The sequence below is a fragment of the Tiliqua scincoides genome, chromosome 7 (genome assembly GCF_035046505.1).
Source record: "Tiliqua scincoides isolate rTilSci1 chromosome 7, rTilSci1.hap2, whole genome shotgun sequence".
Taxonomy (NCBI): Eukaryota; Metazoa; Chordata; class Lepidosauria; order Squamata; family Scincidae; genus Tiliqua; species Tiliqua scincoides.
The window spans coordinates 70,628,934-70,655,085 of record NC_089827.1 but is presented as its reverse complement, the minus strand read 5'-3'; the positions used below and the strand labels follow the sequence as shown (position 1 = coordinate 70,655,085).

At 40.0% G+C, this 26,152-nt stretch overlaps 1 protein-coding gene across 7 annotated transcripts in view; it reads right to left on the bottom strand.

Annotated features, from left to right (window-relative positions):
- Positions 1-163: 163 nt before the first annotated feature.
- PPP1R12A (protein phosphatase 1 regulatory subunit 12A) overlaps positions 164-26,152 on the bottom strand; it is a 123,725-nt gene continuing 97,736 nt past the window's right edge. For 4 of the 7 annotated variants that reach the window (XM_066633087.1, XM_066633091.1, XM_066633090.1 and 1 more), the window contains 11 exons: positions 23,397-23,487; positions 22,165-22,362; positions 21,865-22,015; positions 20,706-20,824; positions 18,133-18,198; positions 16,463-16,479; positions 14,317-14,440; positions 12,359-12,463; positions 11,779-11,826; positions 9,251-9,301; positions 164-1,714 (listed from right to left, as the gene is read on the bottom strand). In XM_066633087.1, coding sequence (XP_066489184.1) covers positions 1,628-1,714; positions 9,251-9,301; positions 11,779-11,826; positions 12,359-12,463; positions 14,317-14,440; positions 16,463-16,479; positions 18,133-18,198; positions 20,706-20,824; positions 21,865-22,015; positions 22,165-22,362; positions 23,397-23,487 — 1,057 coding nt within the window. In that variant the 3' untranslated portion in view covers positions 164-1,627. Of the gene's footprint in view, positions 1,715-9,250; positions 9,302-9,974; positions 10,006-11,778; positions 11,827-12,358; positions 12,464-14,316; positions 14,441-16,462; positions 16,480-18,132; positions 18,199-20,705; positions 20,825-21,864; positions 22,016-22,164; positions 22,363-23,396; positions 23,488-26,152 lie in introns of all 7 variants that reach the window. The other 3 variants (XM_066633088.1, XM_066633092.1, XM_066633089.1) reach the window with 2 other exon arrangements.

The following is a 26,152-nucleotide window of genomic DNA, read 5'->3' as shown; positions in this document are numbered from 1 at the left end:
GAGCAAAACCTTACATCTTCAAAAAACCTCCCTCCCCCTCCCCCCAAAAACTCCCAATCCCATGAAGGGGACTCATGTCCTCCTTACTGCAAATAACCCCCCCCCCATGAAGCAAGTGCCCTCCCCAAGAAGTAGGCAGTAGAACACAAATGACCTTTTAAAATGAAGGGGTACAAATTCACATTTAATATCGTATACAATATAATTAATAATACAATAGCTACTACCAGCTTTACAATGTACAATTTATTTTAATGGCTGAACTGTTCAGTGGTTTTAGGCAATAGTCTGTAGGCCAATAAGATGGTTATATTTAGTAGGTTTTAGTGAAAATATAAAAGCTGTTTGTTTTCTAACAAAAGCTATCTTCACTGGAGTATTCTTTTTAAAAAAGGCCACTGAAATGTATAAAATGGTCTGACATGATGATGGTGGTATCAGCTTAGGTGCCTTTTCACATGGCAATAGCAGTGCATATAAATGAGGAACAGGGCTGGGTTGTTTTTTTATGACTTAAAGATTACTTTGGCTAGCACAACAGTTTTGGGCAGCAATCAAATACAGATATGTGAAATGTAGTGAAGAAGTTATACTTAAGTTTTATTATGGGTGAATGCTACTCAAATGAAAACTGGGAGGGAAGGTATTTTTATAGTTTAAACATATCTGAAATAAGTGGCTCCATACAATATAATTTTTTTAAACCATAAAAATTAATTGACTTTTGTTAAACACTATTCTGGGATTCTGCTTTAACACACATTTGCAATAGGGAAATATATTCAAGCATGTCATGTGGTGGTCTGAAAAATCCAAACAATACACATTAATATACACAACATCACTCAGTACCTGCTAAAATGAATGTGAAGGTTACAGGATCTAACATCTTGCACTACAACCCTTTTTCTTTTTTAAAAATGTGACCAATAAAGGCAGAAGACAGGAGTCTTAAAATAATCTACTTTCAACTGACTTTTAAAGCATCTTTTATAGGAAATAAATGCATATTGCACAACAGTGAAAGCAACTGTTCCACCAAACCTCTGTTCTGGGGTGGCTGGCTGGCTGGACAATACAGGCTTAGCTACACAAGTTATATTTTAATGGGGTGTGTGGTCTCTGTAAATGTAAAGCTGTGAAAAACACTGTACAAGGGGGAAAAAAATCAGTACATGAATAATTAGAGAAGAACACACAAATCCAAACCTAGATGTAAAAGAAAAAAAATGCAGGATAGAAAAAAAATCAGGAACCGTGACACAACAAAATAAAGTAATTGCCTGTGACAGCAGAAAGCTTTTTTTTTTTATGCTTGTGTTTATGTACAACTAAGGCTTACTGGTTAAATATCTGAGGCTTATCTGGCCTTGAACACTTTCCTTATATGCGGTAGCTGTAAACAAGATTTCTCAGTCATTTTGTCTTCTCAGCAGCTGCTTTAACACATGAAACAATGATCTTGGTTAAAAAAACACACACACCCAGGTAAGAGGGCATTTGGCAGGATATCTGAAAATGACAGTCTCCAAGAAATCTTCCCAGGCTTCCAGTGACTGCCATGCTCTGGTCCACTGGAGTTACTAATTATGTGCAATCTCATGATCTGCAGCTGGAGTAAATGATTCTATTTGGAAAGTTTGCTTATAACTCTGATCAAGGCCCCATTTTCATCTTTTAGCCTCTGGTTATCTGCCTTCAGGTCCGGTAGCATCTATCAAAGAAAAAGAAAGCCACTGAGCAGGTACATATGACAAGGGACAAAAATGCTCAATACCAACAGTCCCTCCCCCTTAAGTACATTTAACCACAAACAAGGGGGCAGCGGGAGGAGGTTTGAAGTGAGTTCCATATGCAAAAGCATGCACATTGACTTAATTTGCTCAATTCAGCTTGGTGTGCACAAAACAATTTTTAGTGCTGTGTACTCCTGGTCCTGGGTGTACTGTACAGCTGGACCCTGGAACCTGTTAGGAATGCCAAGCCTCAGGGCTGGAATAGGCGAAGTAATAAAGAAGAGTGTTTCTGAAAAAGTGCAAAGGGCTTATTTGTTTTTAAATATCTGGGACTGGGATGGGGAGAGACTTCTCAACTTGCAGGAGAGCAGGCATAACCTCTGAGCACCACACTCTCTGTGTGTGTGTGTGTGTGTGTGTGTGTGTTTTAATTAAACATTTTGCTGAATTACATTCCAAAACCAATATGCTGGGAAGATACAGCATACCCAGCAGATGCAAATGCAGGCCCAAACACACACACGAATATGGGCAAGGCTAAAGCATTTCATGGCAAGGCTGTAACAGTGATGATGAGTGCAGTCCCGAGGAGAGTAAGGAGGTTTACGTATTGAAATACATGGAACTGGAACGATGGTTAATAATCAAAATAATCCACTGAACTGAGTCGTGCCTTCATACGTCTTCCCATTATACAGTTGCTTTGTTCCAAAGCCTTCAACTTTATTCTGAAGGCTTTATTCTGAGGTTTGTGAAGTTCCAACACTCAACATACACTCAATTTTTCTAGTTTTAAAAGAGTGACTCTCCTGAACATCCCACTGCTCATTTCCCCCTGCTTTGCAGCTGAACAACTTTCTTCTCTTTCATATTTCTCACTTCAAATACAGAAAAATGGCAAATTTGACTCTGGATAAAGAATGCCTTTCTGTGCAACTCAAGCTACTTTGAAATGTACTGACACTGTACAAAATGGGGCAAGAGGCACCAGGAGCATCACTGAACACCACTTCGACTTCTTTTGTGAAACTATTGAAAGTTTGGCAGTATACCAATATCAAATCAAGTCCCTAAGGAAATGTATACAAGTTGTAAGAACGCAAATAAAGAAAACCAAAAACATTTTCCGGTATTTCTAGCACCTGTTTTGATCACTATCTATGTTCTGCTGCAACATTTGATACTGGAGTTGCCTGTATGTGCTAGGCAAAAATCCAACCTCTCTTGGAAAGCATACAGATGTGTCCATAAGAAACAGAACCTCCACTTTCAACAGGGACACAAAATACAGCCATTCTAATGACTGCATCAGTTATCTCCCCAGAAGTTTGCTGAACTAGAAAGGTGGTCAGAAGGAAATACAGCCACCTGGGTCTGACTGAGCACCATGAATTAAACTGCAAGCACATGGTATGAGCTGGCTGTGTCATGCTAGAGAAAGCCACTCCAAAATGGAAAGCTGCCATTGACTAACCAAGCCCCTTCAACATGCGCACTCAATATCCACCAAGTATCTGGCATCCAAATTTTCCCAGCCACCTCTAGCAAAAAAGATCTTTGTTCTGCATTTAGAGGGAAGAATGAAATGTGTGCAGTGGTAACAGTGCATGTGTTTGACTAGAGAGGAATGGGCATTCTTCACAGATAAGTAGAGGAGGAGAACATGCATGTATTGGTTACCACAAAATATGAGTTTTGAAGTATGGTGGATAGATCTGAGTTGAGAAGATGGGACAGTAAATGTGATGTGATGACACCCTCCCCTCTGGTAAAATGGGGTCTGGCAATCACTCAAAATAAGGCTGACTGAGCCATTTACAAGGCTTAGATCACTTGAGTGAACACCGGTGACTATTCTTGGAAATAGCTGTGCATTCTTCCAGGGCTTTTCCCTTTAGCCCCATTATACACACACTAATACAGATGGGCTTTTCTTTAACCATTAATACAATAAGAAACATCCAAAATATTTGGTTTCAAGCAAGATTACAACACACACAGTGTAAAACATTCTGTACACATTGTTCAGTAACTAAAGTCACAATTAAAATAAACCATTATGTGTAGCCTTCTTTAGATTGGATTTGGAAATGCGTTTGTGAGAGCTGTGCTAAACAAGGGCCTATTTAACAAGAAGTGCACACTGTGGTTTTATTCTATCATAACTCAGACTGCATGAAAAGCACAGAACATTAGCACTGCAGGATAGGGTGCTTCTACTTCAATTAGTTTATTACTTTAACCTGTATCCATAGAGAGGAAGTTTGCTTTCTAGTATCTTACAATTATCAGAGGAAACAAGCACAACTTGGCCACATGGTTGGAATGCAGCTATCTTAGCATTCACATTTTGCATTCATGATCTTCACCAACTTTCCAACAGAAAAACTGGTGAGACACAAACGTTCAAAAGCCTGTGCTTATAGAAGGAACCAAAGAACACCCCCCCCCATCCCTCCATTGCTCATGTTCTAGGAAGTGGGCAAGGTATCTCAAGTCTAAAACTCAGTGTCCCGCTACTGGCACAAGCACAACTGCAGTCACGTCCTACAAGGAAGTTAAAAATATGAACTTTCAGAACTGTGACATGTCCAGTAATGAGACCGTTAACTGGAGAGCTATAACAGTTTAAGCCTCTTCAACAGGATGGGCATAGTTGTCCCAGAAGTCAAGTTACTACAGGACAGCTATGCAATTTGCTACTTCTGTGATCACTGAGGCAAAAATGCTTCTGTCTGCATCACTATTCCACCACTGTATCAACTAACTATACAAGTAACTGCAAAATTAAGAATAAAATCCAAAGCACTGGATGCAAAGAGTATGATGTCTGGTGTTGAAGTGATCCCAATCCTCTCTTTTAAAGGAAGTGCTGATGCCATTTGGCATGCCATTTCCCAGCTGATCACTGGGGCTTGAAAAGCTTCATGCTGCGCTACCACACAAAGATAACATTTTGTTTACAAAGAAAAACATTTTGTTTTTGATGTACATCCAAGGAACGAAACAGTACTGGTCTGTGCTAGGTAGTGTTTTATGGCTTTTCCATTTGCTCTAATAAAAGTGGTTATGGGCTGACTCAAACTTTAATAATGAGCATCCTTATCAATGAACCAGGTATACTAAGGAGGTGTTTGTACAAAAGCAGGACTGGACACCATGCGCATAAGCTGCACTTCTATATTCAAGCCATAAGCAGTCTTCAGGCACACAAGCATTAATAAGTGGGAGATGCAGGCCATGACACTAGCAGAAATTTAACATCTGCCTGCTACAAAGAGGGAGGAAAAGGGGGGAAATTACAAATCCACAGAACTGCCTCCAGGCAGAGATGCCTACAGGCACCTGACAGTCTGGCAATCACTCTGGTCAGGGCCCTATTCTCAGCCAGCAGTCGCTCATTTAAATGCCTCAAAGCCTGAACGTGCTTTACTTGATATGGTTTCTGCAGGAATCAAAGAGACAGGAACCAACATGAGAGAAATGCAATTGTGGCATGTTGAAAAGGGATCACAGGTGAGAGCAACTAAAAGAAAAAAGAGAGATGTAAAGATGGATCCTTTTCTTAAGCAACAGGTGACAGTGTGAATGGAGAGCAAGTAAACAGCACATGCAGAAGTATAATTTAAGGACAGCTAATGATCAAACACAACTTTCCAGAGTAACAATTAAAAAGTAACCACAGACTGGGTTGCTCCTGGACTAACTGTCACATAGTTCAATATTATTATTATGCTAGAACAATTTCTCTTCTCTCTTGCCACCTAATATCAAAACAGGCTAACGTGGAAAGAGGCTCCTATTCACTCTAAAAGACTGGATCTTCAGCCTGAAGATGATTCTGAATATTTGGGTAAACCCTAGCTTCAGTTGATGCACCAGCTGACCCCTTCCCTTGACAAAGAAAAGAAAGCACAAAAGCTGGTTTCCCCCTCCCAATAAAACAAGGGGAAAACTGATTGGGCAGTGAGGCAGAGCATCAGGTGGGAGGCAGGGGCAGGGTTTGGCCTCAGTATAGAATAAAAGGCTGTGTTTGGGCAGGAGGTTCGGGGTTGGGCTCCTAATTTTCCTGGCTGGCCCCTAGATTCAAAGCAAATGCATTGACCACTGGGATTACTGTACTGAACACAGTGCGAACCTTTGAAAAATGCAAATAGTTCAGAAGACAACTGTTTAGGTTTGTTAACGGGCATAAACCACAGAGGGCTGCACTGGATGCTTTCTTAGTTACCAGGCACCATTCAAAGTGCTGCTGTTGGTCTTTAAAGGCCGAAGTGGTCTCAGCCCTCCCTCCCTTGGTACTTAAGGGAATGCCTGCTCTCAAGGTTATCATCATCAATTTGACATGAGTTTAAATGGCAATTTGTAAATGCTGCATATTGATTTTTGTGGAAGCTGCAGTGGTGCCTTTTGTCGGGCATAAGCTGACACACATTAAATAAATGGGAGTACTGCCATCATGCTGCTGTTTTGCCATTGGGGGTTGGTTCTGTCCCATTCACACGAGTAGCTTCAACACCAGCAGTTCCTGACACCAGCCACAACCTTTTGCTTATCAAGCCTGCTGTTATTACAACTGGACCTGCAAGGAAATGGAGATCAAGCTCCTTGCAGTACAGACTCTCCAGTCATGATCATGCTACCATTTTCTTTCTGGAGTCAACAGCTGTTAGCACAGTAGGCCTGCAGCTACCTGCCTGGTGTCAACACTGCTGTGGAGATGAGCATGTTCAATCTGGAGAAGTGAATTTAGTTTAGAAGCAGAATGAGAGGAAGAGATAGGAACTGTGAAGGAATACAAGAGTTACACAGCAACAGCTTTTTGATGCCTTAAGGAAGATAACATGGCTGAAGAGCAAAATAGGCGCAGCAGTCCGCAGAAACATCCGAAGGGGAACTTTTATCTTTTAAAGCTTTCAGTAATATTATTTTAAGTAAAGTTGGGAAAGAATTTAAGAGGGCTTTTCTTTTTTCTTTTTTTTAATGTGTAATGTGCCCTGAGTATTATAGAGGGCTAAATGTGAAATTACACTGTACATTTTGCATATTTCTCTTGAGTATTGCTACAGCTGACTACAGCCAACTACAAATAGCTGACTTGTGTTTACTTCACACCTGTTGCCTCTATACTAAAAGGAACCCTGGAATGTTTAGATTCTCAAACTACAGAACTACTGCTTGATAGCCAAAGAATCCTAAATATGGATAACTTATCTAAATAGTAGTAATATAGGATCCCAAATATTAAAAAGGTAAACATGTACTTTTTATTGTTACTGATTTCCATAAATTATCAGTTGATAAATTTTTGAAATATGAAGTTCATCAAAGTATGAAGTTTTATCAGAGCAGAGTTGAGCTTCATCTGTAGTCTAGATTAATTTTGCTGAGCACAAATCTATTTCTAAAGAATTAATTTCACATACTAAAATAAAATTAGAGGTTAAACAGAGAACATAAGCATATGAAGAGTCCTGCTCAATCTGACCAAAGGGCCGGGGGTCCAGCATCTTGTTTCCTCTGCAGCTAACTACTTCCAGAAAGCCCAGAATCAAAGCCCAAGGGTAACAGTTCTCCCCAGAAAATAGTATCCCATACCACCCTGAATACATCCAAGTATCCGGGATCCTATTTAAATCCTGCCCCCAACACCATGCCAGACATTTGATGCAGCCCTCTGGCCAAAACGTTTGGCAACCCCTGCTCTAAACCATGGTTTCAGCTGTGAGGGAATGAATAGGTGTAAATAAACAGAAGCTTAACCTAGACAAATCAGAGGTGCTGTTGGTTTGGAGAGTTAACGCAGCTGAATCTAGATTTAAAACCAGTTTTTGATAGGCTTGGTATCCCCCCTTGATAGAGCAGGTTCTCGTCTTGGAGCTGATCACTGACCCGGGACTCCTCAAGAAGGATCAAGTGTCAGCATTAATCAGGAGCACCTTTCAACAGCTTTTGTGGGTGCACTTGCTGCAGCTATTCCTGAAGAAGTCAGACCCAGCCACATTGATCTGTGCTCTTATCACATCTAGACTAGACTACTGTACCATGCATACGTGAGACTGGTCGTGAAGACAACTCACATGCTTTGGCAAAATGCAGATGCCACACTGCTAACTGGATAACATGCTAGGAGAACAGAACACCTGTACTGTGTGGGTTGCACCAGGTTCCCATGTCTTCTTGGCTCAATTCCACAATGGTTTTGGCCATTAAGAACCAAAATGGCTCAGGACCTGGATACCTAAAGGACCATCTTCACCTGCATGGGCCTCTCTGCAGGCTCAGATCACAACCTGAGGCCCCATTTCAGGTGCTTGACAAATTAGAAATTTGGGCATCCATAAAAACCAGGGTTTCTGTGGTGGTAGTGGTGATACAGCAGTATACCCTACCCTGTGCTGCAAAGATCAGGCAAGCGACAACACTGTATGCCTTTAGGCACCTTGTGAAAACATCCTGTTCAAGGAGCCCTTTGGTACTGCCAAACATCTCAACTATTATCTTGCCTGATTGCATCTTACGATTTGTTGCTGTTTGATTATGATGCTTTATTATTATTCTTTATTATTTTATTGTTTTATTTATAATTATATGCTTTACTTATTATTCTTACTTGTAGAATTGTTCTTACTTATTCTTATTGTTGGAAGCCACCTAACCCACAAAGGAGAAGGGTAGTACAGTATTTGAACTTAGAAGAAAAAAAGGACTGAATCTAAAGGTTCCACGTGGCCATCACAACAAGCAGCCATTGGCCAAAACTACCCTCCATGAATGTCCCTAATCCTATTTTACAACTATCTTAGCTGGTGAATATCACCACATCCTGTAGCAGTGAATTCCATAAATTCAACATGCATTGTATGAAGCATTTTTAAAATCCGTCCTTAAATTACTACCCATCAATTTCACTGGATGTCTGAATTCTAGTATAAGAAATAAAATAATCTCTTGATCTACTTTTTCCCCACACTTCTATAATATCGTTCAAGTTGCCTCCTTTAAAAAACTCAAAAAGTACCAAATGCTTTAGTCCTCCACCATAGAGATGGTGCTCCGCTCCCCTGTTCCATTTTGGTGACCATTTTCTGCACTACCAAACAATGCTCTGTTGATATTTTAGAAAGCTACCTCATTTGGAAAAATGCAGCCTAATTATTCTTAGAAACAAAAAATGTGGTCATTGTTTACAGAATTGTGGAACCCTAGAAAAATTCTGGATCCACCAAGCACACTAGGACAATAGGCAACCTCTGAGAACAATTTTTCTACATTATTGCACTAAAGTAAATTAATTTGTATGATACAACATGCTACCATTCTTTAAACAAGCACCATTCTTTCAGATCACACTAACATTGTGGCTGCAAGGCTATGTAAAAAAGTCTTTGAAAGTCAGAAGTGAAATTCAACAATTTGATGTACTCCTTAAAGACACAGAGCAAATAATTTCCAGTTGTAGTTTATCACCAAGGCTACTGGCTTCAGTTTAAGACACTTGGCGCTCAACTTACTTTGAGTTCCTCTTCCATTTCAGATATCCGCCTTTCTAGAGCTCTTCGTTCCTACAGCAAAGGACATGCATTAGTGACAAGCAGTAAAACATCAGTTATATATTTTAAACAGTGACTGTAGTGCAGTTTCAGATTTTCAAGACTAAACAACCATAAGCACAGTGAGGACAAGAGACTTGTGAGGCCAGTGCTGCATAAAAAAAATATTTCCAATTGAAAACCATGACGATGGAAGACTTCCCCCCCCCATCAAATTCTTCCAGTCCAATCCATTCTTTACATAAAGCTGAACAAGCAATAGGTTTTATAATATCAGTCCTATTACTCCTTTAAGTAAATTCTGCAGTGTTTCAGCATACAAAAAATGCACATATAAGATACCAATTGCTTTAGGAAAAAGAAAATTCAATGCATAAGCTTTCATAGACAGGCAATTGTTAGTCTGCACTCAAGAAGTACTAATATTATGTGTGTGTCCCAGTGCATATTCTGTCAGCATACATACAATGGACAACACATTCATAATTTGAGTCTTGCCTCATGTTAAGACAATGCAGTGGGTCTCATTAAGAAGCAGCTGCGGATACTGACATTCAATTGTTTTCAAAGTGTGAAAGACCAAGCAGATTACTGCACCGTGTACACTGACTCCTGCATTCAATAGTGTTATGCAAAACAGCAAGCAGCATCAACTGAGGTGTGTAAAACTCTGGTTAGATCATACCGCCCCGTAGATACTGACTCTTGTCGGTCACCTTTCAGATACAAACCATTTGAATATAGTTTAATCATAGTTAAGTGACTCCCTAGGCATATTTTTCCCCAGCTTAGCAATTATCTTCCTGTAATAATTTGCTGTGATAACTTTTGAATTCATTGAACCACTTCTGGGAAGAATTAAGTTTCAGAGAAATACGTTCACATGTAGCAGTGCTCAGTTAAGTAACAGTGAGTTAACTGCTGTAAGCCACAGACTTTACATTCTCCACTAAAATAAGAACTGCAAGACCGAATGTGGAGGGGCTGTGTTTGGGGCAAGGTGTTTTTTTTTTTTTTTACAGTTGCTATTATATTAATATACACAGCACATCCCTTCTGTGAAAAGCAAATGTAAGAGGGGAACAGCATAAATAGTAGTCTCCAGATTGACTATGGATGCTAAGTGTATCCTTATCCTTAGCTGCATGTAGCACACCCATCCAGCTAAGTGTCGGCTACAGTTTTGCAAATCATGATGCACCATCACTGACATCTCCTCACGCAGAGACCCAGTTGAAACCAACAGCACTGCCAGCCACTACCTCCTGGCTGTGAACTTGGCAGCTGCACTGTGTACTCCTGGAGGTGACTGTATGGGGCATACTGAGTGTACTGTCATCTATAGTAAGTGGGTACTGATTATGTCTAATAAAAACAGCTACTTTTACCATCTTGTATGACAACAGTGCACTTGACAATTCCTGCAAACATCAAATCCAGCAGCAAAAATATTTTAAAAGATCTTTCTTATACAAAAGCAATATTGGAGATGCTTCAGTACTTTAGAATCTAAGGCAGGGGTGTCAAACAAGCCAGATATAGCCCCTGGAAGCTATTTATCTGCCCCCTGTGATAACTGGGCTCTCCCAGCACCACATCAGTTGCTCTCAGCTGCTGAGCTGCAAGTGACACAGCTGAAAGGGCAGCACTGGGAGAGCCCGATTATCATGCAGGCCACCCTTTCAGCCATGCCACTTCTGCTGAGGCATCACTGCTGAAAAGGTGCTCTGCAAGACAAATGGGCTCTCCCCATGCCACCCTTTCAGTAGCATCACTTCTGCAGAGACACTAGAAAGAAGAGACGGAACAAGGTCTCAAAAGGTGAGGACAGTACAAAGAACGAGGCAGACCAAAAGGGGTGAGAAAGGGAGAAGCTTCTGAGATGCTGGGAGAGCCTATTATCACACAGGCCACCCTTTCAACAGTGCCACTTCTGCTGTGGTGTCACTTTGTAGGGCACTTCTCAGTTGCCATTTCTGCAGATGACTCAGCAGAAGTGGTGCTGCTGAAAGGGTGGCCCACATAATTGGGCTCTCCCATATCTTCAAAGTATGATAAAGGTTTGCATATTTTCTCTTCTGTCATTTGCAGCTAATGAGTTCCTAACGGAGAAAAAAAAGTGCTTATTTCTTATCATCACCTACTTAATGACATCACTTCCAGGCCTCAGCAGGCGCTATGAACACTAATCAGCTTGCTGCATAAAATGAGTTCAACACCCCTGATCTAAGGTTACTGAGAGTCTTGAAATACAACAGGTGAATGAAACCTAGTTCACGATGTGCATCTTACACTAAATTGATTACACCAGAGCATACTTATTTAAATTTTCAGTTATACAAAACATTTTCCAATCATCTGCCTTTGTTTCTCAGTTTACAACATATACAGCTAACCCTTCCTCTAAAATAGCACACACTTTCCAATTCAAATTATTGCTTTACAAGACTGTCTAAATTATATCAGCCTTAAACTAAAGAGAAACTTACCCTTTTCTCCATTTCTAGCAGAGACCTGTCAGCAAATCTTTCCTGTCTCTGAAACAGAAATTGATGACATGCAGGGTCATGTACAACAAAAAAAGAGTGGAAGTGGGAAAAAGCTGCAGACAAGAAAAGCTTGGTTATATTACCAAAATACTACCGACACCATATATTCTTACTGCTTTCAATAGTTCTTTTCCTAAGAACTTAGTGAACAAAGCCTGAAACACCGAAGCCATGGCACAGATAATATGACAATGTTGAAGTCCCACAGGGCTGCACTGTCCTCACCAACCCCCTCTCTACACATGGACCTGGCTGAATCATGGTTTATTAAATCCTGAGTTAAACCAACCCCAGTGCCATCTAACCATAATTCACCTTCCAATGGGATATTCCATATAAAGGGAATAAAATTTAGCATGTCTGCTCTTTTACATTTCTAATGTAACTTTTATGCCAAGTTTGTAACAAAAATGGAACAGACCATCAAAGTAATTTAAAAGAGCCATTAAAAACCATGCGTGCAACAAACAATTCTAATCGGATTCTTGGTGCTCCATACTGAGAGTTTGGGAACACAAACCTGAGTTGCCTTTTCCAACTGTAACTTAAGGTCTGTCAGTTCCATGTTGGTATCATGTAGCTGTGCTTTCAGTTTTTCATTTTCAGCTAGGATCTGTTCATAAAGCTAAGAAACACAAAATATATTTTTAACTTTCATTTATTTTTTTTCAAACTTGCATTATATGATTTTATTTATAAGCTGATATTATTGCCCAAAGTTCTTTTATAAAGACCTGCAAATTAAGAATTGGTTTATGCTTCTGCCTGGAAAAACTTAAAAGTTTGCACTTTTAATCACTGAAGTTTTCTTTCTCAGCTAATACTGGGCAGGTGCTCCGCACAGTACTGCGACTCAGAGAGTTCAGTAGAGGAGTAACAAATACTCTAAGGGAAGGTTTCTCAAACTTTGGGTCACGACCTAATTGTTGGTGGGTAGCAAAGTTGAAACTGACAATTTATAGCTTAGAAGGAAAATGCATGGCGCCTGACAGAAACTGAACCACACTGCACATTTACTCGTGAGTAGGCAACTGTGCCTTGGTTCATTGCAATGGGCAGGCTGAGAGGAATCCAATGTTACAAGAATGATCCCAATCTGATGCAAGTGGAGCTCAATTAATGCTCCAGAAGACAGCCCCCACCCCCATACACACACACTAGAAAGGATAAAAACAGAGGTTTGCACTGTTAAGGGTTTTTTAAAAAAAATTTTTTAGACTTTTAAAGCTAGGTGGGTCCTGAGAGTCTCATTTTAAACAGTGGGTTCTAGTGCTAATAGTTTTGGGAACCATTGCTTTATTGGAAAGGGTTGTTGCCTTCTCCAGACTCCTCTACCCGACCCCTTCCAGTGTGGCCTCATTTCCTCTCCTCATCACTTTTGGGTTTTAATGATGTTTAGAGGGAAGCTTTGAATGTCTAGGGCCCCTCTCCCCCAAATGGTGGATTTAAAACTGATTTCATCCCAAAACACACTGAACTGGTTTAAATATAAGGACTTAAATTGAACTGGGCACTGGGTATAGTTGGAAATTTTACTGATTTTGGTGAGGGAGGTTTGAGGTAATTGCAGGCAGGCTGCAGGGAGTTCACTTGGTGGAACACAGCTCGCTTCCCCATCTCATCTCCCCTTTCTAATTATTTGTTTTACTTTAATTTATTCATAATTATTTATTTTAATTTGCTTGATGATGTCACTTCCAACCATGACTTAACTTCTGGTCCCAGACAGATTGACATGCTAAGAAGTGGGTCCCGTGCTAAAAAATCTAAGAACTATTGCTCTAAGACAACCTTAAGGACAGCTGGCTGCAGGGGGTTGAATTCATGGGTCAAACCTCTCCTTGGTATGAATTATAACTAAACTGCAACTTCAGCTTATGTTAAATATTGGAAAGGCCAAGTCTCTTCAGCTTCCCAAAATATGGCATCCTCTCACATAAGGAGGGGGAAATACAGAGAGGAAGGGTAGGGAATGACTACTTAAAAAATCAGTGTGAGTTCAGAGCAGTTGTGGGTGGGAAAGAGGACTGATAAGAAATGGGCTTATAGTAGGACAAGGGAGAAATATGTTCGCTTTTGTCAGTAAGGTGAAACGACAGCTCAGGGCAGGCTAGTCCACATATAGGTATGAGAGGGCTGCTGAAGTAAGTGGCAATGCTGGAGCCTAGAGGAGAAAATGCAAAGGGGCTGGACCTCTAAGAGCTCAGCTCATTGAAGAAAGTATCAGGGGGTACTTGTGTCTAACCCTACAGAATTGGAGGGGGCAGAATCTGCACCTGAGGGAAGATCTTGGACTGATCCTATGAATGCATGTAAGACAAGCAGCGCAGAGAAACAATGCTCAAAGCTTCCTCTGCTATTGCACAAGTTACCTGTTCTGGGAGCATAAGAAGTGTGTGTGCAATTGAACTCACAAAACTATACACAATCTCCCGCCACCAACCCCCCCCCCAACAGTTATTTCCTTAGAACTGTTACCTTTTTAAAATCTGTATCTTCTTTTTCTAGCTTACTGGAATAAGGTTTACGGTCTTCCAAGTAACTGTACCCAGTTCGTCCTAGTACTGAATCATAACGATCTCCTGATGATCCTGTATCGTATCTTTAAAACAAAATTTAATGTTATCTCAAGCACAGTTCAGATGACTTGCACTAATTACAATTTAGAAACAAAGTCATGGTTTGTTTTCTGGAACAGGCTGTATGCTTCCTTGAAAGAAAAGGCATGCCATTTGGGAGTGTGCCTGGCCAGACAGATGGAGGCACTGGCCGGGAATGTATTTCTGCTAAGCTGTCATACAATCTTATGCATGTCTACTCAGAAGTCAGCCCCAACTGAGTTCAGCAGGACTTGCCCCCAGGGAAGTTTGAACAGGATTACTACCTTTGTCCATAATGTCAACTTGATCTTTTCTAGAGAAAGCTGATCTTGCCAGAGTTGGCCACTTCAAGGAAAGGATTCCTGTAATGCATTCTATGTAAGGCTGCCCTTACATAGGCAGCGTACGTAAGTTTCTGGAAGCCTAAGTTAGCCCAATATGTGACAATGTTGATGGAAACTCGTCTTTTGACTACCATAGACAGTACTACAGGGAGGCCCCAGTAACTGGGGGGGTTCCATTCCATTCAGGGGGGTTCCCCTGCAGATACCTGAAATCACAAATATGCAGGATGTCCCCCTGTGAACCTTGGGTGTTGGTAGTTGAGGGCAGCTCTGTTCCCCTTGCCCCCAGAGGCTCTTCAGAGCCCCACAGAAGCCATGCACGCTTGCCTGTTGCTTCTGCAGGCCTCCAAATGGCCATGCAGGCAGAAAAAAATGCTACTTGCAGGTTTTTTGTGTGTGTTAAACCAGTAGTGACATTTTAATGCCTTTAAAAGGCATTATGAGGACTGGGTAAATCCTCAGCGGCTGCAAATGTGTTAACTGGGGATACTGGATCCACGGACATGCCTCCCCCCCCCCCCCGGGGAATATTAGAACACCTGCATTAGCTTCCTATTTGCTTCTGGAACAGTTCAAGGGGTTGATTATCACCCCTGAAGACCTAAGTAATGTGGGGTCATGGTCTCTGAAGGACTATGCCTTTCCAAATAAACCTACAGCCCAACCATGTATCCTGCCACTCTGTCAAAATGAAAGAAAGGAACATAGAACAGGACTCTCATCAGCAGTGCATACTCAATGTGACTCACTTTCCTGCGAAGCCTGGCACTTCCAGGCAATAAACAAAGGTTTATTTTCATGTTTTTATTTGATCTGAATATACTTTCCAATAATGCACTTTGTGCATTTGGGGTGACAAGTTAAAATGGGCAAGTTAAAATTATGCATGCTTTTCCTAACATTGTTGTTTCTTCTTAGTTTTTTTTCCCTATTGATGATTTTACTGCCAATTATTTATATACTGCTTTTCAACAGCAAAATAAATAAAAAGATTGTTTCCTATTGTTGGAGAACACCACTTTCACTCTTTGGAAAGCCAATCACAGTTCTTTATGTGTTTCCAGCACATTCAATATGATTGTTCCTATACTCAGGTGGGCAACTGCTACAGCCTTGCCCAACACAGTACTCATGTATGGAAGAGCAAGACCAATAACACACTTGCAGTTCTGTGCACATCTTACTTTCATATCGTAAACATGCATTGTTGTTTCTCAGTTATTTGCTAGATACATGTGTGCTCACTTAGCAGAATTTAAGTGGCCAGTGACATGTTTTCAACATGCTAAGAGTGCTGCTATTCTTCTAAGCAAAAACTCTTCTGTTCCCATTTCTTTCTACTACTCATTGTAGACATTTGAAATAAACTGTACTTTGACAATCATTTGTACTTGGTTTTGGTAAAGATAATTACATAATCCAAGGAAATCTGCATTTGACCAGGACATCCAAATGCCATGCAGATGCTCTACATAACAGCAATCCCACTGTAATACTTGAATTGGATGCTAGCTTCTACAGTTTCAATGTTTATTTGGGGACATAAGAGTTCTGTCCTGCGTCATTAGCAAGGTGCATCTTCCACCCTACAAGCATGTCCAACCTCTCACTGCATGAGCAGTATTACAAAATTTTATACTATACATCATAAAGAGATCCAAAGACAAAGATTATACATACCTTGAAAGGCTGTCACTCTGAAAGAGGAAGAAATAAAGCCATTTTAGAGGATTGTATTTGGATTATTGCATTTAATAAGCAAATTATTCACAGCACAATAGCCAATTACTCCTTAAACCAAGGGTTCTGATAATCCTATATCATTTACATTAGTATAACAAGATGACACATGGAACACAGAATAATCTGATGGAAGCAGACAACCAAAGTCCAAGTGCCCATTTCAAGTGTGACATGGGCTTGGACAGGCTCAGAATAACTTTAGACAGCACATTTCCAAGTTATATATGAAACTGTTTCTCCAAGTCCATTTCAAAAGTGGTTTGCAACAAGCTTTTATTTCCCTTCAAGGAGTGACTTGTGTGGGGGAAAAATCCTGCTTGTATATAGAACTGATTACATCATTCTTTGGAGCCCCAACATAATCCGCATAGTCCTTAAAAAAATCTATAGAAAATTCTGACAGAGAAAGAGATAGGTAAAAATATATGAACTTTTACCTCTACAATATTTTCCAGTTGAAACTCACTCCTCTCCCAAGGCAGTTATTTAACCCCTAAAGGTCTACACCAGTAATTTCCAAAAGTCTTACTCAGACTTTGGGACCGACACTAAGTTGTTGCAGGGATGGGGTGGGAGCACTGGGAGGGGCTCCGATGGTGCCACAGTGATTTCCACGCTGCAGAGACCCAGGGACATGTAAATGTCCCGGGAGGGGGTCGTGAAGCCTCCTGGAGGCTCACAGCACACTCCATGAGCCTCCCCACTGCAGCACTGAGCTCCGATCACTCATCGGAACTCAATTCCAGTGCTTCAAATGTCTATATGGCCGTGGATCCCCACAGCACTGTGAGTGGCAGGTGCCATTAGGGACTCATTCCTGGGCCACTCCCCTTAAGGATGAACGACCGTGGGCTGTGACCCACCAGTTTGGGAACCGCTGATCTAAACAGAATTAAGACCCACTAAGTTCAGTGGGACTTCCTTCCAGGTATGTGGGTACAGGAATACAGTCAAAGTTTCTGCTTTTCTATCCTTTAAACATTCTATATCTAATCCAACTCCTATAAACTACTTTGTGAATACGGCAAAGTCACCCCAAAGCTTTATTTTTATGTTTTTATTTGATCTGAATATACTCCAATAATCAGATCCAGTATCCTACTAGGATGACTGAAGGCTGGAGTTATCATGGCAACTACAAGCACAAGTCATTTAAACATATGTGGCATCAAACAGACATAGAAAAATAGCTTCACATCAAAATGCAGTGCAAGAACGTGACCTCCATTAATCTATTACTCATCCATGATAAAAAGCCATTTCTGATACCTAGACAGAATCCAGCACATACAGCATGGAATAGTGGAGGTTATTGTTTTTACAAGCAAACTATCTGTAGCATTGGGGGAGTGCAGCATGCAAGGTTAAGCGAACAGTCAAGGAGCGGTATGTGGAAAAGAATAGAATGTGCAACAGAAGAGGATCAGTTGGGGCTGAACTTCAGAATGGAGTATAGTTATGGGAAGCTGAACTAAAATGTTCATGTGTTTCCTGCTTATTAGTTTGTTTTTACTCCAAGTCTGCAAACAAGGGGATAAAATTCTCTTTTGTAACTGCAAAACACAATCAATTTCAAGAGAGAAAAATGAAATAAATTTAAGTGTTACCTGTGATTCTTTTTTATTGGTGCCCTCTTCCGAGTCAGACGGGTGCTCCTGTTCATTTTCATCACTCTGAAAGGAAAAACCCATTTAAATGAGTACAGTGGCATACCAAAGTCACCTGACACCTGGGGCCTGTACATTTTTAGTGCCCCATAACAAAATTATTTTCAACAGTAGTCATGAAATGAAAAGAATAATAGTAATGGCCAGACAAAAAGCGCAGAGAAGTGAACATTTTCTTTTACTGAACTTTGTATATATGTAATATACCAGTATATACTAACTTGGCAAGCTCTAGTCTCAGCACCCCTCTTATTTTGGGGGGTATTAATGTACGTTAACAAACCGGCAACTTGATTAGTATTGCTTATCTTTTCTAATATTGGAAAACAGGCCATGAACCCAAATCTCTTGTTTCTTTGGGAGCCGTTTTCTGATTTGTGTGAGTTTATCTCCTATTTTATTTTAGCTTAGAGAAAAAACTATTAAAAGATTTTGCAAGACCTGACATCTCATTAGCCAGGTCTTCTTAACCATCAAAAAGAGAAAGCAAGCAACAGAGACAACTATCCTAATGTATGTGTCACACATTACGGCTACTTGCAGACTACATAACAGTTCTCTAAGAATAAAGTATTAACGAGCTGCTTTCAAAAATTTTCCCTCTTACACTATAGTTCCTGAGCTGAAGTCCACATAATTCCTGAGAATCCCAACCCCCAGAAGCAGCTTTGTGCAAGGGATGGGGGGCCAAGAGAGACTCAAAAAACCTTCCTAAGAAGATGGCAGTAAAGAAAGTAAGTAGCCTTATTACACTGTGTTCATACTTTGTAGCACATAATGATCTACAGAAGCGGTTCTCAAACTCTCAGAAGTTTGAGAATCAAGTAAGTCATTATGGGGGAGGAGAAAAGGCAGTTACACAGTCCCCAGCGGATCGCGCCATTGCCAGGGCAAGGAAGGGATTCGAACACTTCCCTACAGCCAGTTCCAGCCTCCTGAGGGGGTTCGAGAAGCCTGCAGACCCCTCTGCAAAACTCTCCAAGCCTCCAAACTTCTGAAATAAGTTAAGAAAAACCCACTTTCCCGTTTTTGTCATTATACCAGAAGTGGGTTTTTTTCCCCTCCAACTTTGGAGGCTTGGGGAGCCCTGAAGAGGGATCTGCAGGCTCCCTGGAGCTGGCTGTAGATAACTGTATGAACCCTTTGTTGCTGGCAGCAGTGCAATCCTCAGAATCATGTTGCTGCCTTCCCTGCCCCTTAAGGGACCAGAGACAAAGCTTCCCAGGTTGGTGGGTCATGACCTGCCAGTTTGAGAAGCCCTGATCTATGATAACACAGGCCAACACACATTTAGCTTCCTTAAATGTTACAACAATTCCTGAGTATATTTGGGGTGCCGATTCCAAAAATGGCATCCATTTTGCCCTATCACGTCTAGTTTTGGAGACATGGCATAGCCTCTTTAGTGAATGATTCAAGCAGCTTCCTCATGAGGAAGCCATGGTGTAGGCTTCCTCATGAGGAAGCTGCTTGAACCATTCACTAAAGAGGCTATGCCATGTCTCCAAAACTAGATGTGACAGGGCAAAACGGATGCCATTTTTGGAATCAGCACCCCAGATTCATATAAAACCACCATAAAGTTTGGGAAAAACATTTCTGACACTCAATTTTGTAGGCCTGTGTAATCTATGAAAAAAGACTATGTATCTGAACAAATGTGCATAACCCCCACACGTTACTTTAAGATGCTTCCTGCATTCAGTACACGCATGCCCCTGTATCCTCGAGGGACAGGCTCCAGCTCCCCATGGATACTGCGGATATGGAGATACCTGTCCCCATGTGGCCCCCATGTGCCCATTAATGTGTTTAAACACTTACCCAGGCAACTATTTTTGCTTAAACTAAGTCACTATAAGCTTAGAAATTTACAGAGACCTTCAAGCTGCTTGCCGGCAGCCTTATCACTTGAAAATAACTAACTGAAGTTAACTGCTTCCTGTTGACTTTGATCTCCTTTTCTCAAGTGACCTGACTGTCAGGAGTTGCTATGAGCTTCTAAGCTTAGAGTGGCATGGGTTAAGCAAGAGTTTTTGCCTGGGTAAGGGCGCAATCCTAACCCTTTATGTCAGTGCTTTCCAGCACTGACATAAGGGCAATGCAGCTCTGTGGTAAGGGAACAAACATTCCCTGACTTTGAGGAGGCCTCCGCGAGTGACACCCAACTGCAGGACGCAGCACACGTCCCATTGGCATCGCTATGCCAGTGCTGGAAAGCACCGAAATAAGGGGTCAGGATTGCACCCTAAGTCTTTAAACAAGCTAATGGATGTGAGGGGGGCATCTGTTGATAACTGAAACCATGAATACAGAATCCGCAGATACAGGCCCTGCCGTATTACCTGTATTTAAAAATGTGAATCCACAATCTGGAAACCATGGGCAGATTTTTTCAGTTTGTCACATGTGTGGTAGTACAAAAAACAAGACCCACTGGACCAAATACTTAGTGCTTCAATCATCCACAAACCGTTTCTGAATACAGATCTATTTAGCAGTTTCTCACTTACATCTTGAGTCCAAAAAGAAACTCCTGTGGACCTTCGTTTTTCTCTTGGCCGTCTCCTTTCCCTTATTGATTTTGACTGTGATTTATCTTCTTCCTTTTCTTCTTCTTTCTTCCCTGCTTCTATTTAAACAGCAATGATTTAATACTTTAATGAAGTTCATACTCTTTCTGTAGCTTCTAAAGCAAAACATCAAATGTCCAAATTTATGAAAAAACATAACTTTATATTTAATGTTTTAATTTTAATATGCCACTATTTCTCCTTATACTTGACCCCATCATTTCTAGCTCATCCTTAGCCAAAATAGAATTTCAGTGTGGTATATAAATTTTTTTAACCAAAAAACCCCAACATCTAACATATCTGCACACATTACATCTACAAACACATATTTATCAAAGCATCCATAGCACACTAATTGAGATAAGTATTTGTTTAGCCAGAAGCATCAATAATTGAGCGTGCAACAGACCCTTTTGGAAAAACATTTGTATTTAACTAGTAAAAAAAAAAATGACGGCAATGCATTTAATTGAATCCAGCAATTTTCAGACCATGGCAAAGATCTATCTGTAAAATCAGATTTAAAGTAACACGTCAGCAAGATCAAGTTTTAACTTTCAAATTTTGACTGCTCACTTTCAAAATGCTTTCATTAACTTCTACAAAAGTTATAAAGCAGGGCTGCACAAGCATATAGCATTCCTTTGCTATCATGCACTTTACTGATGTGTTTACCCTTCAATTAACATAAGAAATCAAACATCCAGGGACTTGTTTATTTCACTGCTCCAGTCGTCAGGGCTGCAAAATGAATCTAGGTTAAGGTGAAGCAAATACTCATACATGACCATACTTTAAGCATTATTTTTCTCAAAATTCAACCCATTCCTCAAAATTAAAAATTTGGAACGCATTCTGGAAACTCAAAAATTACTTTAGGCTTTTCTAGGACTGTCCTATGAAAGGACTTTTTAAAAAAATTCCTGAAGAAGGCTTTTGAGGAAATTGTGATCCTAGAGAAGTAGTGGTAGTGATGAGAGTTGCTAAGTTTGATATCGATTATTACTCACTAAGATCTACCATAGCGTCCTTTAAGGAACAATGGTTTCACTGATAGAGAAAGTAAAGAAAGAAGAAAATCACACAATAGCCTTACCTCTCTCATTTTCCTTTGCACTACTTCTGGAATAAGCAGAAGTTATACCTATAAGGCTGTTTGGTCTGTTTAGTTGGCTTGAAGAAGAAAGAGAACTAGAAGATGTGGCTGTCGATGAAGTTGATGAAGTAGTTCTATAGCGATTATATGGCTATTCAAAAAGAAACAAATGACAGTTTTGAAATGGAGAAAAGCATATACCTACAGATTAAATCATTTTAATCAAGTAGCAAACCATTTAATTCAGTTTTAAAATCCCTACAGATTCATTACCAAGCCCCCCCAAAAAACATGAAATACCTCATCTATGGTCCGTGTATATTTTTGCCTATAATCATCATCTTTAGTTTCAGATTCCTTTTTTTCCTCTTGTTTTTCTTTGTCCTGTTTTTCTTTTTCTTCCTTTTCTTTTTCTTCATTCTCTTGTTCTCTAGTTCGTGTAGTACGACTTCTACCAATAGTTTTTTCAGCTTCTTGAAGATCAGTCAATGTCACACCCTGCAAAAGAGCCCAATGGCACAAAAAGCATACACTTATCAGTTTCTATTGTCCTGTTTTAAGTAGATTTGATAGTTAAACAGTATTTATTAAAGCCTAATGGTCTTTTATAAACCATTCATCCATGCTAAGGTCAACGCTCATCTGGATCCCCCTAGGTGGGTCAGCTCTTGTAGAGTATTTGGAAACTTCAATTGGGGCAGAAGGCTACAGCCAGACTATTGGTAGGGATCTCATTCCTAGAACACAAAACTCAAATCTGGTGGAAGTTATACCGGCTCCCCATCTCTTTCCAGGTTCAATGCAAGATACTGGTTGTTACCACTGGCCTCCTAAACAAGCATATATTTTTTTTTTCAAAAAAAAAACTTGCCTTTTCTAATTTCATAGGAAAGCTCAAAGTTTTACGAGTGCACTCCCTAAAATGCAAAAACCAAAACACAACACCATATGATCCCATGCAGCACTGTTAGGGGCCACAATACTTGAAAGGAGTCTCAGAACAGTCTATGCTACAAAAAGGTGTTTGAAATTTGATGCCCTGGCAAAGGGCACAGTTCGAGAACTCCACAAATTTTGAGCAGTTGCCACCTAGAATTGGATTTGTCACTGAATCTGTCCCTCCCTTGAGATAGAGATGTGGAATCTTGAAGATGATGTTATGAGTTTCAGAGATCTATGGGGCAAGACCCTGCTCTCACCCCCAGAGCAGAAGAATCTCACAGATCTTGCGCTGAGCCTCAGAGAGCAACAGAAAGCACTAGGCACTCCACCCTCTCATCTGGGGTCAGGAGGAGGATGGACTAATCTTACCAAAATAAATACTCTTGGCAGTGGTAACCTAGAAAGTACATTTGTGAAACCTGCAGAAAGTCCATCTCTTCTCCCATACACTTGAAAAACATGCTTGTATATTGGGGTTAACAAAAATAAGTAATATCACTCGTCTTCTATGAACACTATTCATAGGTTTCACACCACCAGTGCACTGGGACTAAATGTAATCTTAAATGTAGCATATAAAACCGCTTTACCTGTGTCGATCTTCTTGACTGCCTTGCTTGTCTGGATCTAGCTTTTCTTTGGGATTCAGATTCTTCATCTCGAACTGGAGTGAGGTATGACCTAGATTTAAAGATTTACTCATTAATAACAACTGTAAAGTCAGTCAAACTTTTGGAGAAAACATGACAGAAAAAGCAGCGATGGAAGCTTCCCAACCAAGCGAATATTCAATACAGATGGGCGGCAAAAAGAGCAATTCTAGTAGTCCCTTCTATCACAATGAGGTGGTTACTTCATGAGAACAAGGCCACTGCCCATACTTTTCCTGTACAAAGCAGTACTTGGAGGCTCATCATGTAATACTCATCATGTAATAGGTAATACTATTACATAACAATAGCAGCTCAACAGTACAGACTAGAATATATAGAGAGAGAATGGACTAGTATAGACTCACAAATGACAAGCCACACCTGCTGAAATTCTCTCTTCTACACCATTGTTAAAGGTCTAGGATCTCTAAAGTTGAAAGTTTGCCCTCCCCTGGTCTACAGATCAATAACTGTCAACTTAAGGACTAAATTCAGTCCTCTGTAAGGCATTATCTCCTTTGTCAGTGTCTAACTTGAATACATGACGGTGCTTGTGGAGTTGGTGTGCAACATAGAAGCTAGCAGTGAGTCCACACACACAGGCAAATTGCTGATATAAAGACAAACTCCCAGAATTCCTATCACTTTTTCTATCACTAGTCCAACAATAAATTAGTTGATGAGGACAACCACTTTTTAGTAAACATCATATTTAAAATAAAGTTGAAGTGCTTCACAAAACTACATTAAACACAACATTTGTACTATCAAGTCTACTAAAATAGGAGGAAAGGAATACAGCACTCATGGCCTCCAACACTACACATGCCATATACCTTGTTTTTAACACACACAAATAATAGCTATTAAAGCAAGCTATTGGTATGATTAAAACCATTTAACAAAAATAAATAGAAGGGAGTCACTGTACTCACTTTGTTGGCGAGCTGAAGTACCAATGTGAATACTATGGGCAAACACAAATCTATTTCACATGTTACTGCACTGTTTTCTTGATTCCAGTCTTACCCAAATCATATTGACTATTTTTCAACAAGTCAAGTTCAAATCATTTAAAAATCCAGCAATACATACATTATACTGGACTTTTCAAAAAACTGCTTTGTGACCTGAGCTGCTATGCTGAAAGAGGGGCTTATAAGATTTAGAAAATGGGTTCCAGTTCACCTGGTAAATTGTCAGCTACTCACACAAGAACAGACAGACAGATTTGTGCCCTTTCTGCACTGTAATTGTGGAAGCACAGCAGCTAACATACAAGGCTCGAGGAATGTTTCCAAAATAGATGGATAAAACTGGAGACTGAAAGTTTAGGGAAAGGAGAAACACAGAACACCAAACAGACATCCATTTTTTTTGAAAGCCTGCATTAAGAAAAAGCTAAGGAATAATAAAAAAGATATCAAATACTCGAAAACCTGAATATAAAAAAAGTCTCAAGTTACCCAGTAAAAGAATGGCCAAAGTCAACTGCAGTATTCCTTGATAGGTATGAGTACAATAAGTTACTCATTTCACAGTCAGGTTTCTGAGAGTTCTCCCATGCCAGGCTATTTCAGTTTAACCTACATTCAGTGCAGGCATCTTAAAACGACCAGAGAAAGCTATAAAAGCTTCCAATTTAGTACTATTGTAAAATTCAGTACAGAGTAATGTCAGTATCATGCAACCTATGACAATTATAAAAGATAATTCAAAACTGGCATATCCTCAAAAACAAACAAATGGAAACTGTACACATATTCTTGGAAGCAGGAATTCTTGTCAACCCATATTATCCCTAAGCAAGTGTGACAAATTCACAAAAACACTGCATACGTACATAGAACACTATTCTAAAACTGCATACCTTTGGGACAGTACAAAAAAATAAAATAAGAAAATAAAGGTATTTAGAGCATAAAAATAAATTCAAATGTGTTATTTCATCCTGTGCAACACACATGCAACACCCTGACGGACTGGTGACAGTGAAGGACAAACTGAATGCCTGAATTTTGAACTTCCTTGCTTTCTCAGCTCCTCTCAGGCTTTTTTAACCATACTAGAGTTTTGATAAAAGTTCATATTACAATTTAGTCATTTCATATAGGTTGTACCTAAATTCTAGGAACAACATACAATAACTCAGTTTTATTTTTTAGATGGAGGTTTTGCCATACTGCCTTGTAAGCTGAATTGTCCTGAAAATGCCTTGGGAGAAACTCTATTTCCTAGTATTCCTTTTTGCCCTTCTAACATTTTCAGGTGTGAAATTTCTTCAAAGTGTAAGATATGCATTGTGACAATGATGTTAAACTGATTTTAAATCTGGAATATAATCCTAGAAGCAATCCTAGTTACTTTGTTCCAGAACAGAACGAAAAAGTAGTGTCCCATGGCACCTAAAAATGTTAGGGGTTTAAAGCATAAACTTTCATAGGCAAGAACCTGTGGCTTCAGATGTACGAAACACAAGGGTATTAGGTATCTTTGTTCAATATACCTAAACGGAAGGTAGGTCTGACAATTCAGACAAGTACATTCTAAATTCAGATTCTCTCGTCTTATCTTTCCACCAAGATTGCAGTTCTTTCTCTCCCTAGTGATATTTAGGAGGGGAAACATACTGAGAGTTTGCTTGTGAAAACAGGAACCTAAGAATTTCTTGACAAACCTTAATGCTCCCTTCA